Source organism: Ammodytes marinus (genome assembly GCF_949987685.1).
Source record: "Ammodytes marinus genome assembly, chromosome: 17".
Lineage (NCBI taxonomy): Eukaryota > Metazoa > Chordata > Actinopteri > Uranoscopiformes > Ammodytidae > Ammodytes > Ammodytes marinus.
In genome coordinates, this window is record NC_137221.1 from 26282557 (window position 1) to 26298328 (window position 15772).

Genomic DNA, 15772 nt, shown 5'->3' on the forward strand with positions numbered 1-15772 from the left:
AAAAGGGGCTACTGATGCGCCAGCAGGCCGGCGTTGCTTGGTTTTGTGTAAATAACACAGAAGCAAGCAAAGCCGGCATTTTGGAGTGATGTTGTTCCGTCAATATGCCGCAATCTCTGTGTAAAAGGGGCTATAGAAACGATCAACCGCGCGGATCACGTGACCTACTCTCCTCTCAGTGTCCCGCTTTCATCACGTCTTTAACATGTTGCCAACTGGTGACTTTTTCCTCTATACCTGCCGACTTTCCGCTATAGCGATAAGGCTGTTAAAGACCAGCGACACATCTTGCAACTTTTTTTTAAACCGCGCTCACGAGAGCAGAGTAGCAACGGCTTCTGTCTACTCCTCACCGCTGACAGCACTCAGTCACATGGCCAGTCTGAGCTGAGTCTGAGCAGCCCCCCGCCACCTGCAGCAGCCAGCAGACAGACAGCACCGTGTGTCAGGTGACGTTTGTGAACACGAAAATTATTTTATACAGGTGAAACTCGAAAAATTAGAATATCGTGCAAAAGTTAATTTATTTCAGTAATTCAACCTAAATGGTGAAACTAATATATTATATAGACTCATTACATACACACACACACACGTTTGTTCGCCTGTAAACAAATAAAGGATTCACATATCTCACTTTGCATGTAATGAGTCTGTATAAGATATTATTTTCACCTTTAAAGTAGAATTACTGAAATAAATGAACTTTTGCACGATATTCTAATGTTTCGAGTTTCACCTGTAGGTCCACATTCAATAGGCCACTGCATGTCTATAAAAAGCTAACCTTGTAGTTATATGGCAACCCAAAAAGTTTGGAATGTTAATAGGCCTAGTTAATTTGTAAATTACTTGGTCAACATTTTCTATTAATTTTGCCTCTTTCAGAATTGCATATAATGCAAATGAGTTGATAATGTCATCTAGCTGGGCCAATCACTATTTTCCTTATAGAGGAGTCAGCAAAAATAGAGGAGGAAAAAATCTTAGGGCTCAGATGTAGGGGCTGTGGTAAAAATGGGCAAAAAAAATCCTTTTCCAAAAGGAATGTCTGAAGGATTTCACATGGTGATACAAAATCAAAAACACAATGAATGAGCTGTATCAACTGTTGTCAATCTGGTCCAAAACATATACAAAACATATTGTATTGCATTGCCAGCGCAATACAATATCAGTAGGTCTTATTTAGTTAAAATTGGGAAACATTTGAATAGATGCGTCGCAGGTCTATTTAAGGTGTGCCCCTAAATGTTCTGTTTGCGCCCCTAAAAATTATGAGTTAGGGGCGCTAGTGCTCCTAGTAAAAAAGGTTAGTCTGGAGCCCTGCATGCATCATAAATTACATGAAAAAACTTCATTTTTAATGGGAATTATCTATGAAAACTCTATGTAGAAAGATAGGGCTTTAGAAGCAGCGCTGCAGCAGCAGCAGCAGTTGAGACGTTGTATGTGTGTCCGAAAAAAGCGCGAGAGAGGCAGCAGTAAGGTAAGGCGACGCGCTCCAGAGGTAGACGCAGGATGTGTATGGAGGCCGTTACTCTGGCTCACTTACATTTTGAATGTTGATTAGTGTGTAATGTCCCTGAACTAAACCAATAAATAAACCCTGGTTGGCCCATTCACAGTCCAGCAGTTACATTAAGGTGAGGTGGCGTCACGCATAAGAAGAACTGGAAAGAAGAGAAGAATAACTGATACCATTTCTGTTTATTTTTAACGTGCGAGATGCCGCTTTGCGTGTTCATGGAAAAACACAACTTCCCCCCGAGAAAACATTGAGCATTAGCTAGCGTGTGGCTAATTTGTTTCTTTGTGTTGCTGTGGTTAATGTAGCGATATAAGCTTATTATGCGCTTCGCATCAGGCCAAACAACATCCCTTAACTGTGATACAATCAGTGTATCACGGCCTGTCTTGAGCTGACTCACGTCTTCTATAAATGTAACAAAATATCAAATGTTTTTCCAAAATGCGATAATGTTGTGATGATGTGTGTTATCAGAAGATGTGCAGCAGAAGCAATGGGAGATGGTCTGAGGGTAACCTGTATAGGATCAGTATCATGCCGTCATTTTCAAAAAGTTTCACTCACTCAAACACACACACACACACACACACACACACAAACACACACACAAACACACACGCACGCACGCACGCACACACACACGCGCGCACGGTTTTGCAGCATAATCCCGGGCTCTAGGCAAAGGGAACCGCAGGCTGTGACGTAATGGTTTGAGGACAGGTCTGCGTTTGTCTCCTTTGGTGTTTTGCGTTGGCCTGACATACAATGTTTACATAGAACGACCCAAAGGAAAACATGCAAGGCTCCATGTATCTATTTTAACCTCTGAATGGAAACAAAGCAACAAGCTAAAGGTGTGAAAGCACCCGGAAAAAAAGCTATTTACCAATTTTAACCAATTACCTCGATGGCAACGTGTGTGTTTTCACTTAGCATCATCAGTATTAAACATACGGAGCTGCTACCTGGTAGGATTACAAATCATGATCCTAGAAAACTGTAGAAAGCTTATTGTGTGCCTACAGAGTTGGGCCTATATCTGGAGCCATGCTCAGATACAGACCTCACATCTTTGAGCACTAACCATCAGAATCAGCCAGGTTGAACGTCCGCCGGTCACAAGTCGCGAGTCTCAATAATGAAAGACACCTACAAGGTCATGTTCACTAAATCCAATTCCTCCATCCCCCCCGAGTGTGTGGTGTGCCTGTGTGTGTGTGTGTGTGTGTGTGTGTGTGTGTGTGTGTGTGTGTGTGTGTGTGTGCCTCAAGGTGAATGCCTCTATTTACATTCCCCCCCGCCCCGGTCCACTATGAAAAATGTATGATGGGGCTACAGATGAGTGAGTGTGTGGGGGGCATCTTTGCTGCGATGAAATGAATATCAAATTGGACAGAAGTAAAGACAGATTGTTCAATAAACATTACATGGCAACTGCTTTGGCCAGCTGACTCGGCTCCTGACATCTAATAAACAGCCACTGCACGCAGACAGCCCCACACACACACACACACACACACACACACACACACACACACACACACACGCACCACGCACGCACACACACAGCAGCCGACAGATGCAATTAAGTGTATTTGTGGTGAACTGATATGGGAGATAATTGCTAGGATTATATGAGCTAAGATACAAGGAGGGGTTCTTTTCAAAGGTTATAACAGGGACACACTCTGGTGAATGGAATCCCTTGGGGGTTGTGTAGCTGTTATTACCATGTGGGAAATGATGGCTTCTTTAGCTGTCATGCGAGGACACACACTGAAAGCAAAAGTTGCAGACGGAGCAGTCATGCTCTTCAATCCAGAAGAGATTGGGCAGATGTATTTTCTCCCTTAAGGTGTGAACCTGTCAAAACACCTCAACCATAACTATCAAACCTCAGGCAATGCTTTCCAAAGAGTGTGTTACTGAGCAGGCCGACAAGAGAAGAATCACACCCAGGAGACAGGTCACAGTCACACCATGACATTATCCTTTACTGTACGTGAGGAGGCTAACATGTCAGACATACGGCAGCTAGCTGAACGTAGCTAACAATTTATTTTGAACCTTTTCTTCTGAATTCAAGCACGTTGTAGTAAAGAAACCAGCTTAAGAAACTCCTATTTAAATCCCTACATGGCTGGCACTGTTCCTTAAAGTGAGACGCTGCAGGCAAAAACACTGTTCTATTGGAGCACTCATTCACAGGGGGCTGTGGCGAAGTGGATAGTGGTGGACCCCGCAACTACGGTCAGTGGTTGTCTCCCTGACACATGTCCAAGTGTCCCTGAGCAAGACACTGAACCCTAAATGTCTCCTGATAGTTAGCCAGCACCCTGCGTGGTAGCTGCTGCTGCTATCTGTGTATGAATGTGTGCTCCAGTTGTAAGTCGCTTTGGATAAAATGATCTCCTAAATGACATGTAATGTAATGATACCATAACACGTCTTCTTTCAAACTAGTCCAAAATGTACATTTAGGTGTTTATTTGACTAAACCTTGTCTGATTACGACTGTATTTCTCCTATACAACCATCACTTATGAGCATTATCTCAACATTAGTTGTTTCCAATATTCTGAACTCATAATCTCAATTTCTTAAGAATTTACATCAATACACTTCACAAGCAATCTTAAATGGTAAATGGTGAATGGAATTGACAGTGCTTAGCATTATTCTGAAGGTTATTACAGAATGATTTGTTCACTTAATTATCCTATTTATGATACTTTTTCTTCTTAAAACATGCCGGAAATGCATTTTTTATGCTTGTTCCCCTTTAATTCATCAAATGAAAACATTTAAATTAAGATTTCCACTCTGGCTTTATCCAACATCTGATTTATTTTGTTTTTAAAAAGATGCAAAATTGCATATTTACCTAAAAATGTATGAGAAAAGTAATACAAAACAGAATCGTTTTAAGGTCAGTAGGCTAATCAAGTAGCAAATGTTCATGATCATCATGAACATTTGATGCCTATCATCATTGATGATTGATCATCATCATTGATGATAGGCCTATAGAAGTTAAAATGAACCTATTCATCAGAGGTGGAAGGTCGTGGGGACTTATCATTAGCCTACCAGGAGAGCCATTACAGAAGTTTCTATTTTAATGGACTCAAGTGCAGTTTGGTGCAATGGGTGTACACCGAATACAACAGTGGCTGTTGGTGTTAACCATCTTTAAAATGTATCTTATGGCATCCCAGTGAAGTATGTAGGCTACACACGGTTCAAGAGGAGTAGGCTACGTTTCAAATGATTGATATCGGACGGAACTCGGGGGAGACGTTCTGTCTATTCAGCAGTAGGCTACCATAGCTTACAAAACAAGGCACAGTATGGGGGCTACTGGAGGAGCCCGGTGCTCGCTCGCTTACTGGCTCCCTGTGAGGAGTTTACAGCGAGACAACCTCGGTATGAGACATGTTGATGGAGATGGAACGAGATGGAGCTTAGAGACACACTGAGATGACATTATAAAGCCCTATCCAGTGTCGGGGCTCGCGCTGACCACGGCCAAATCTGCTCCAGCACAAAAGACAGAATGGATGCCCCCCTCCTCCTCTCTCCTTCCCCAACCACCTCCACCACCGCCGCCGCCCCCTCCCTCCAGGAGATACCGTAATGAAGCTTTATTGTGTTTCCAGAGTTGTATTTTTAAAGAAGAAGGAGGGAGACTCACCTTTGAAACGAGGCTGGACGCACGGCGGCGAGAGAAATGTGTTGTAATGTCCACTGTATAGTCCGTAAAGCCGTTAAAGGGGCTGTCCGCTGTTTGCTTCCCGTCCACTTACAGTGACTGCTGCTGGAGAATGTGCCAACGAATCCGCGACTGTCATGGCGGCGACAATTAACACGCTTCGTTTCCGGTTTTAGCTGGCAAAATAAAAGCACAAACAGCACTTTCTCATTGTTTATTTTGGTTGGTTTTTCCAAAGTAACACATGACTGATGTGGCACATTTGCAAATAAAATCGGCCTCGATTTAAAATGAGAGCAGTAAGGAATTAATCTACAGTGCTATTTTTTTTCTAATCAAGAAGTAGCCTAGCCTAGGCATCTCATTCCTCACTTTCTTCACAACACAGCTATTCACCAAATGAACACTCATGTAGGCCCATGGTCAAAGTTTCGAAAGCTGATTTTATTATCATTGTAATGTAAACAATGCAAATAGCTTTTGAAGACCAATTTCTTATGTTGTATTTTTTGTAAGACTAGTCGTAATAGGCCTATGTGAATATCCCATTTGAGGATGATCTCATTCTATCGTATCTTATTTTAATCTTAAACAACACACTGTATGAAGCGCAAATTCACCAAACATGTATAACATAACATTTAAAATCGTGATTGTTGGCGATCAATGACTGACAATCTATAACATTTTGTAAAAAATGTAGGCCTACACAATTTCCTCTTTTTCCAGCCTTCTCAGTTTATGCTTTGTAGGGACTGTAATAAACTAGGCCTGCTATGACTAGCCTATAATTTGGATTTAGTGGCGAACTTTGCCTTGTCTACTAATAGAGAAATAACAGCCTACATTCAAGACAATGTTGGCCTACAAATAATCAATTAGTCAAACGGTTGCAGTTTCTTCCACCGTTTTGCCACTAAATGACACAGCCAGGCCTATTCATAGGTTACTACGCCATGGTAGCAATAGCACTTGTTCCGTCAATAGTCTAATTATTATTATTTTATGTTCAGGCAGAGAATCCTCAGTTCCGATTGTCTCAGTGTTTTACCGCAGCTTGACAAAGAGACCGCCTTCGTGCACGCTCCCACGCGAGTCCGCGCAAACCTGTGCTCTGAAGCGTTATGGCTTTGATGATAGTGTAGACTACAAAGGAAGTGCCAAAGAGGGGAATACGGCTGCAAATCCTTCTTGTTTAAAAAGTGTGCAGTAGGATTTCCTGGATGTTAATCATTTAGTCCAGGTAGTCTACTCAGATCGATAGGCTAGGCCTAGGCCTACAGCACATCATCAACAGTTGTTAATGATGTCTGTGCTTAGTCTGACCCGCTACTGAAGCCAGGCCCCTGCAACAAAGTCCAATGATACTACTGCCCGATGTAAGGCTGTTCTTCTTGGGCTAGTTGATACAGTTTAGAAACAGCAGATTTAAATATGCATATGGTAAACTCCTAATTGTTTAAGTGACCAAATAAACATAGCTAAATAAAGTCAGTATTCACTCCACATTGTGTCATTATTTGATTGCCTGTATCGCATTTATCTCGTAAACGAATTAATTTATATGATTAAAATGGTATTGCCCGTATGGTTTATGTCGACCAAGTCGCTACTGCGGAACCTTTTGAATTGGTCGTTGTTTCCTTACGTAGAGTCTACGGCGACGTACGCCAGCTTCCCAACATGCGCCATTGAAAACAAACGTAGCCGATTCGACCGGGGGCTGCTTCGTTTTTATGCTAACCAGTTAGCAGCCTTACCTTGCCTTTAGTAAACGTACCACACATTTCTAGAACAATGGAGACTATTTTAGAGCAACAGCGTCGGTACCACGAAGAGAAGGAGAGGCTCATGGACTCCAAAACAAAAGAAATGTTACACAAGAAGTCAACGGTGAGCTGTTCGCGTTATGCTAGCGTTAGCATGAATGCTAATGCAATCTGCAAACCCTAGTGGAAACAAACATCTGTAAATTAACTTGTGTTCTCAATCTGGGTTTGTTTGTTTCTCTGACAGCTGCGGGAACAGATCAACTCCGACCATCGAACAAGAGCAATGTTGGACGTAAGCAATTCTTATATTTTTTATTAAATCGCTAGCACCGGCGGGCTAACGTTAGCATTGTTTATTATTAATTCATTTGAAAATATGTTACTAACAGTAAATACCCCAAGTACTGGAGATAATTAACGTAGCTACGTGCCGCTCTCGATGGTGTCACACACAACAACAACAGCTATATAACCTATACGTTCAATCTACAGTTCATTTGTAATCCACAAATATGCATGTTGTTGCTTGATTTATATAGGCACTTTGTTTGGGTCTGCTGGGAACATTGGGCATTCAAGTGTTCAGGGTCTTTTCAACGTCTGTGATTGCTTTACATGTTAAATCCTCGTAAGAAAGACCGCTGTACAACAGTGGCAAACACATTTCTAAAGTAGAGTATATTTGAATATTTTCAATCACTCCTTCACATCCTGTGTTCAACAGAGGAGCCTGATGATATAGAAATACCCTTCAGCTGGTAGTTTAAACAACAATGTGCTGGAGGACCGTAGTCGGAAAGGAGGTTTATATAAAAACTGTATATAAGGTGTTTGTATAGTTCAACATGAAGACACATGCGGTCTCTTTCTCTTTTGACAGAGGTACATGGATGTCAGCTCTAACATCAGAGACTCCTACGAAGACAAGGACGGGTAAGTCTTAAGGCTGTCTAGCGCTCTGCTAGAACAAAGAACAAACTTCTCGCTGACAGAGCTGCAAGAACTAAGTTCTTTCTGGTCTGGACATTTCAAACGTCAGTAGCGCCAGCTGATTTTCCTCATTGACTTCAGACTGACCAATCACACACCAGTTCTCGGAAGCTGCGAGAAGAAAGTTTGGCCCGGACGATGTGTCAAGAACAAGCTGCGAGAACAGCTGAACAAGAGCTGAGAGAAGAAAATGACGTCATTTTCTTCTCTCAGCTCTGTCACCGAGAACTTTGTTCTTTCTTCTCGCGGAGTATGTAACAGCCTTTAGTCCCTGAGTTATTCACCCAATCCAGTTTGAGTGGCTGTGCCTACATTTAATCATGTTGAATCCAGATGTGTTAGAATGGTCCTATTCTCAATAACCGGTGCTATGCTCTTATCAGCCTGGAAACAGAAAACTTACTCATACAGCTTTACGTTTTTGTATTTTCTTTACTATGTTTTTTTGCGTGCCAGATATTGTCCCTTAACCCTGAACCTTTTTCCTAATGCCAGCATGAGGCGGGATGAACTGGCTGCTATCTCTGGACCCAATGAGTTTGCAGAGTTCTACAACAGACTGAAACATATAAAGGAGTTTCACAGAAAGCATCCAAACGAGGTAGACAACGGCTCATTTGGAACCGCTCAAATAAAACGTAAAACCCTTTTAAAAACCTAATATTAACAAATAAAGCGGTTGTGTGTTCCTCGTAGATTTCCATTCCCATGTCTGCGGAGTTTGACGAGCTGATGAAGGCCAGAGACAACCCCAGCGAGGAGGCTCAGAGTAAGTCTAAATGCACTACTACCATTTAAGGGTACTTTCGGCAGTGGAAACGCAAGCCATGTCTAGGGTTACTGTCCCCTCCCGTACCGAACTGTGCTGCTCGCTGGAAACGAGGCGTTCGTTCCTAGAATTCTGAAATGGTTCCTGAGATGTGAACACGCTTTATGCTCCGGGCCCCAGATCTGAAACCCAGTGACATGTGTGTCTTCCACAGACTTGGTGGAATTCTCAGACGAGGAGGGATACGGCCGGTACCTGGACCTCCATGACTGCTACCTGAAGTTCATCAACCTGAAGGGGGCCGAGGTAAGGGATCCTTTTTCTAGTGCCTTTATGTATGCCAAACCTAAATAATCTATATTTACTTCACCGTCATCTAATCTCTTTCCCTACAGAGACTGGAGTATATCACTTACCTGTCTTCATTCGACCAGCTCTTTGACATCCCAAAGGAAAGGAAGAATGCCGAGTACAAAAAGTAGGTCCATGGCGCTTATTCCTAATGTGTGCGCTGAAAAAAAAAACCCATCAAAATGTAGGGGATTAAACATAACCGGCATGTAAACAAAGGAGAGCCAAGGCTGTGTTTCTTTCTTAATTTTGACAAATTGATTTTGACAACAAGCATTCTCCAGAATAAACTGGTTCTACCTTTTTAAGACATGGAAGTGAACCCAAACAGTGTACATTGTGCTGTGTTCTTAACACATGATGTGATGTGCAGGTATCTGGAGATGCTGCTGGAGTATCTGCAGGACTACACAGACCGGGTCAAGCCTCTGCTGGACCAGAACGATCTCTACGGCAAAGTGCTGCTAGACTTTGAGAAGAAATGGGACGTGGGCACCTTCCCCGGCTGGCCTGTAGGTTCTGCTGACAGCATGTTAATCTGTGAGGATGGGTTGGCATTCTGGGTTTCACATCTCTCATGACATTTCCTTTATTCTGAATTGTAGAAAGAGACGAGTAGTGCGCTGACACACTCCGGAGCTCACCTGGACCTCTCTGCTTTCTCTTCCTGGGAGGTAAAAACATGTTATATATCATTTTAATATTAAAACTTAAGATCCTCATGTATACTTGTACTGATGTGTTCTTTGGTATTTCTTCCAACAGGAGTTGGCTTCCTTGGGTCTGGACAGATTGAAGTCTGCTCTCATGGCGTTGGGACTGAAATGTGGAGGGTGAGCATGTTTGCATGCAGGACACATAACATCATAGAGCCTATAACCAAAAGCCTAAGCCTACTGCGCGTCTGCAACCAAGTTAACAGTCTAGAGGCTAGTGTTCAAACACAAGACTGTTACAGTGTGTGTACAGCATTCAGTCCGACTGCAAGCAAGGACATAGGAAGGGAATGCAAATGATAAATATTATGAACAGGGCTACGGGGGCCCACTCGGCACTTTCACAGCAGTTTACGTTTACAGTGAATAGAAAGCATTTAATAGGGTGAGGACAACCAGCTGACTGTGTGTGTGTGTGTGTGTGTGTGTGTGTGTGTGTGTGTGTGTGTGTGTGTGTGTGTGTGTGTGTGTGTGTGTGTGTGTGTGTGTGTGTGTGTGTGTGTGTGTGTGTGTGTGTGTGTGTGTGTGTGTGTGTGTGTGTGTGTGTGTGTGTGTGTGTGTGTGTGTGTGTGTGTGTGTGTGTGTGTGTGTGTTGTGCAGGACCCTGGAGGAGAGAGCGCAGAGGCTGTTCAGCACAAAAGGCAAATCCCTGGAATCACTGGACCCTTCACTGTTTGCCAAGAATCCTAAAGCCAAGGGCCCTAAAAAGTAAGTGGGTGAAAGACGAACGAGTGTAATTCTGCCAGTGTCTTATGATAGGGTTCATTATATAACTCATAACAACCTCCATTCTGCAGAGACACAGAGCGGAACAAGGAGATTGGCTTCCTGGAGGCTCAGGTCTATGATTATGTGGAGATCCTCGGGGTGAGTCACTCTATCATCATGTTCACTCTGCCTGTTTGAATGGATGAATAAAAGGCTATGAGGCAACATTTAGAACATGTGTCACCCAGCACCAGTGTTTGTCAAATGAGGGTACGCAACCCCAAGGGGTTATATTGGGGTGCTGCCGGAGGTACATGAGATTTTTATATATTTTTTTTAAAGCTTCATTAAAATAAATGTTTGTGCATAATCATTAAATGAGAAGTATTACTATAGCTCATTGTTCATTATTGCTAGTGTTTTTCCAGTTACAATGTTATTTAATAAATGAGTCAAGCACAAGCCCATGTTTTGTCCCTAAAGTTCACTTTAAAGAGAATTGGAGTTTAATGAAACTACTAAGTCTTTATATTGTCATTGCAGTGTTATTACATCGTTTACCAGCTGCGGCCCAGTGTGTGTGTCAGAGTGTGTGTGTGTGAAACTTACTTAGCCAGTGAGATTTGTCGTAAACACGTCTTCAGAACTGGGCTTTCTGGAGCTGCAAACTGTGTCCCTAACCCTTTGTTTAATGTAACGTATGGCCATGTTTTAAATAAGTCATTTTGTCACCCCCACGTCATTATTGTTATTTTTTGGTGCGGCCAAAACCTGTCTGGACTCCTAATATTTTGGCAAAAGTTTGGAAGAATTGGATGCAGTGGTGCCTGTAGCAAACAGTAGCAAACCGTCGCAGACACACAAACACACACGCCACCAATTATAGCAGTGGGATGGGATTTATATAGGCTGTCTTTTTTTTTTTTTTTTTTTTAATCTTTTTTTTGGTTTTTTTATGCTTTATTCAGGCATGCAAACTCGTCACCTTTCGGCGAAATTCGTCGTTTTGGAAACAAAATTGGTCATCTATGTGATTTGTGGAGATCCGTTGAGAAAATATTTTGGGAGGGGGGGTCTGATGGCCAGCTGTGTGTGTGTGTGTGTGTGTGTGTGTGTGTGTGTGTGTGTGTGTGTGTGTGTGTGTGTGTGTGTGTGTGTGTGTGTGTGTGTGTGTGTGTGTGTGTGTGTGTGTGTGTGTGTGTGTGTGTGTGTGTGTGTGTGTGTGTGTGTGTGTGTGTGTGTGTGTGTGTGTGTGTGTGTGTGTGTGTGTGTGTGTGTGTGTGTGTGTGTGTGTGTGGAGCATGGACCTATTAAGAAAGTGGAGTGACCATAGTGACTAACTATGATTGGCGGATGTCAACTTAGGAGTTAACATCCGTCAATCATGATAGGTCATATGAGCTTTGATTGTCATTTGGCCAATCAGAAACAGTTGTTTTACAGCCATTTGCATTGCTTTATGCGCGCGCTGATTAACGGCCACGGTTGGCGGATTGTCACTGTAGATTAACAATGTGCTTTTGTCTATTGCTGTTTTCATGGTTTTTGAATGGTGCGTGGTGTTCTGGCCGACACACCTGAGGTGAATGTAGTGATTATAGCAGATCAGCGCCGACACACTCACCTGCTTCCTCCACTATCGTCCCATTTTGCACGACTGAGGTGTGTGTGTGTGTGTGTGTGTGTGTTTGCGTGTGTGAGTGCGTGAACACGAGATTAACTATGGTGACAGAGTGTATTCTTATGTGATAGATGGTTGTGTAACAAAGATAAGGCAAATCCTGTTTGCCACAATATAAATAGTTAGTTTATTGTAAGGGAATTTGGTGTGATTGATTTGAGGCTCCATGTTATTTTCAGTCCTATTTAAAGCTGGTTTTGCCAGCATTTTTAACCGTTTTTCTAAGCTGTTTTTAAAGTTTTTCTTTGTAAATAGGCTACCTACACACTTTGTATTGTAAAAGTCAAGAAGGTTGGCTGACTAACTTGTTTTGCTCATTGTACTATTCATATGACAATTTTTTTTGTCCTTAATTCTCTTCACCAGAATACACCAAATTGCTTCTCTTAAATGTTCAAATCACAAAAATAAATCTTCTGGGGGTGGAGGGGATGCCCCCAGAAGGTATTTTTTTCGGACTTTCACCTTTTCCATGGCTTATGAGTTTGCATGCCTGTTTATTGATAGTGTAAAGACAGAGTTGAAATGGGCCAGAGAGGGGAGTGACATGCAGAGAACGACCGCGGGCTGGAATCGAACTCGGGTCCGCTGCTGGCCGAGGCCCATGGGGGGGACGCCCTACCAACTGAGCTAAGGGCGCCCCCTAGGCTGTCTTTTTTAAATCAAAATCAAAAATGTTTGGGCCCTGTGAGAAAGTATTTCAAATGGGACTACATTATTGAAAAAGAGAAGCACTTGAGAGCAGACTGCTCAAACGAGGGCTGTGTGTCTCCTATGCTCACAGGAGCAGAGGCAGCTGACTCATGAGAACGTGCAGAGGAAACAGGCCCGCACCGGGGAGGAGAGGGAGGAGGAGGAGGACGAGCAGCTCAGTGAGAGTGAGAGTGAAGACGAAGACAACGAGATCATCTACAACCCCAAGAACCTGCCGCTGGGCTGGGACGGCAAGGTACGCTTCTGTTATTACACTCAAGCTCCATTCTAAAAGACATACAATACAAAAAAATAAGCACGCATAACTTAGATTAAAAACATTGCCACCACTTATAAAAGGCACTTATACCTATGCCTCCAAAGGTATGACTGGTAGTGTACTGCACTATAACTTGGGTTGGACAGCAGCATTATAATAACATTCTTTGAGTCATTCATGTGACCGATGAATCTGTAGAAGAAGAAGGTTCCTCAATAAAGCTTGTAAGGTGTTAACTCCTGCATTCACAAATTGCTCACTTGCACCGCTCCACCTTGGTCTTTTTAAGGTAAGATCCTAAAACAATCATTGTAAGCAACCTGAAGTCTGTGCATAATACATTTTTTCTTAACCAATAAGGGGGCAGTATACTGTACATGGGAGTGCAATGTGCTCTAAAGACACATCTGTACATGATCAGAACACATGTGACATGTTCTAGCCAACATATGCTTCATGGATATTTTGACATTTGAGTTAGTCAGAGTGGAGTAAGAAGTCACTGGACCTCATATAACACCCTGTTGTGTTTGTCTTAAACTTGACTGTCTTGTGTAACATCCTTCTCGTTCCACTGTTCACCTTCTATGTGCTGCTCATGTTTTTATGGACCTGTCTGAGCTGGATTATGTGCTTGCTGACAGCATTTTCTTTTTATTCCCCTGCAGCCCATTCCATACTGGCTCTATAAACTCCACGGGCTCAACATTAACTACAACTGTGAGATCTGTGGAAACTACACATATAGGGGACCCAAAGCCTTCCAGAGGCACTTTGCGGTACGTTGTTGCTTTAATCAAGGGTGTGATCATGACACTCGACGACACATATTCAAGTCTTTCATCTTTTCAAATTCCACACATTGACACATTGCTTTGCTAATGACATTAACCCTGCGTTCCAAATCACATACTCTTTCTTTTACATACTAAAGTACAGAAGAGTTTTAGGGCCACCGGAGAGAAAAAAAATCAGATAAGGAAGATGTTTTCATTATGTCAGGAAATGTCAAGAATAAAGACGAATACTCCAAAATACAATTGAAGTTAGTGGGGCATTTATGTATTTTCAGTATTGACTTGCATGTACTGGGACATTCTAAATCTTTTTCTGGCATACTAAATAGTAGGGAAGTATGGGTATTGGAACGCAGGGTATGAGTGTACTCCCATCATTGACACTGTGTATTTGTGTTGGTGTGTGTGTAGGAATGGAGGCATGCTCACGGTATGCGCTGTCTAGGAATCCCCAACACCGCTCACTTTGCCAACGTCACACAGATCGAGGACGCCGTGTCTCGTAAGTGTATTTGCCTTTTAGTTTGTTATGTGTGAATGCTGAAGTATTTCTGAAGTTGCTTTCACTAAGCGTTTTGTGTGCGTTGTTTGTTTCTCTAGTGTGGGCCAAGCTGAAGTCCCAGAAGGCTTTGGAGCGGTGGCAGCCAGACACAGAGGTGAGTCCACACTCAGTGCATTTCCATGGGACAACTAGATTGGATTAATATACATATACCGAACTTGCCACTCGAACGGACTGAGTCACTTGTCTGAGTATACATGGCCTTTCAAAGATTTGATAAGTCTGGAGCATAGCTGACTCCGCTATGCTAGGTGGCGCTGTGTTATAGAACCACGTCCGGTTCCTTTCCGGTAACAACACTACTATTTATTACGTCGTCTCCTTCCACTTCCTTTTGAAATCCGCGGCAGGGATTCTCGAGCAAGCGCAGAACGAGAACTCCGATATGCGATCCTGTATACATGCAGATAGAATGCCGACTATGAAGGAGTTATCTAGGTGTTCTTATCAGACTTGGCTTGTCCGTTAATGTTGCGATGTGTGTGTGGAATAGATTGGTTAAAGGTGTTTACGACAATGACGTCACGGTTTGTCGTGTACACAGAAAAAAAATGTCCGTCATGTAACCGTTTAGACATTCTTGTAAACGTTCACACCCCTAATACATACTGGTATGTCTACATCCAGAATGTGATCAGATAATCACTCTCTACTTGACATTCTCTCTCATTCCATGGCCGGTGTGTGTTTTTCAGGAAGAGTATGAAGACTCGAGTGGGAACGTGGTGAACAAGAAGACCTATGAGGATCTGAAGAGACAAGGCTTGCTGTAGACTGAGGAGAGAATATCACCTCAGAAGAACTGTACCATCCAGCCAGCCTCCTTTCACATTGACACAATATTTTTTATCGGCCATGTTTCTTTTTATTTGTATGTAGTAATGTTGTTTTAAAGAATCTCATCCTTCCCTTTGATAACTTTGTAATGTGGCAACCATTGATCCTTCTAATAAACTGAGTACTTTTGTCACAGCGCTGGAGTCTTTCTCGCCGTGTGTGTGCGCGTGTGTGTGTGTGTGTGTGTGTGTGTGGATTTATTACAGCTGATGACTGGTGAGCATATATTACCTCTTTATTATGGGCTAGTTTACTACAGTGATTTTATGATGGCATTAAACCCTTGGATCATAAATTAAATCATGGATCGCTTTTAATGAGCAAACTTGCTGTTATTATTGACACCTGTTTACCAATGAATGACTTCATATAG

General features: G+C 42.6%; 2 protein-coding genes across 2 annotated transcripts in view; one reads left to right on the forward strand and one right to left on the reverse strand.

Moving 5' to 3' along the window:
* Nucleotides 1–5362, reverse strand: part of LOC307264630 (ubiquitin-conjugating enzyme E2 E2-like) — an 81358-nt gene extending 75996 nt beyond the window's left edge. The window contains exon 1 of the mRNA XM_080046075.1: nt 5226–5362. The gene's annotated coding sequence lies outside the window, so the exon portion shown is untranslated. The remainder of the gene's footprint in view (nt 1–5225) is intronic.
* Nucleotides 5363–6934: 1572 nt separating this feature from the next.
* sf3a3 (splicing factor 3a, subunit 3) lies at nt 6935–15536 on the forward strand. Its single transcript, XM_080045008.1, has 17 exons — nt 6935–7136; nt 7260–7307; nt 7896–7948; nt 8501–8606; nt 8702–8774; nt 8989–9080; nt 9170–9252; nt 9499–9637; nt 9731–9799; nt 9891–9958; nt 10442–10549; nt 10639–10708; nt 13015–13179; nt 13872–13982; nt 14412–14502; nt 14601–14656; nt 15258–15536. Exons 1-17 carry the CDS (start codon nt 7041–7043, stop codon nt 15333–15335), a joined length of 1506 nt encoding a protein of 501 aa, XP_079901134.1. The 5' UTR covers nt 6935–7040; the 3' UTR covers nt 15336–15536.
* The last annotated feature ends 236 nt before the right edge of the window (nt 15537–15772 follow it).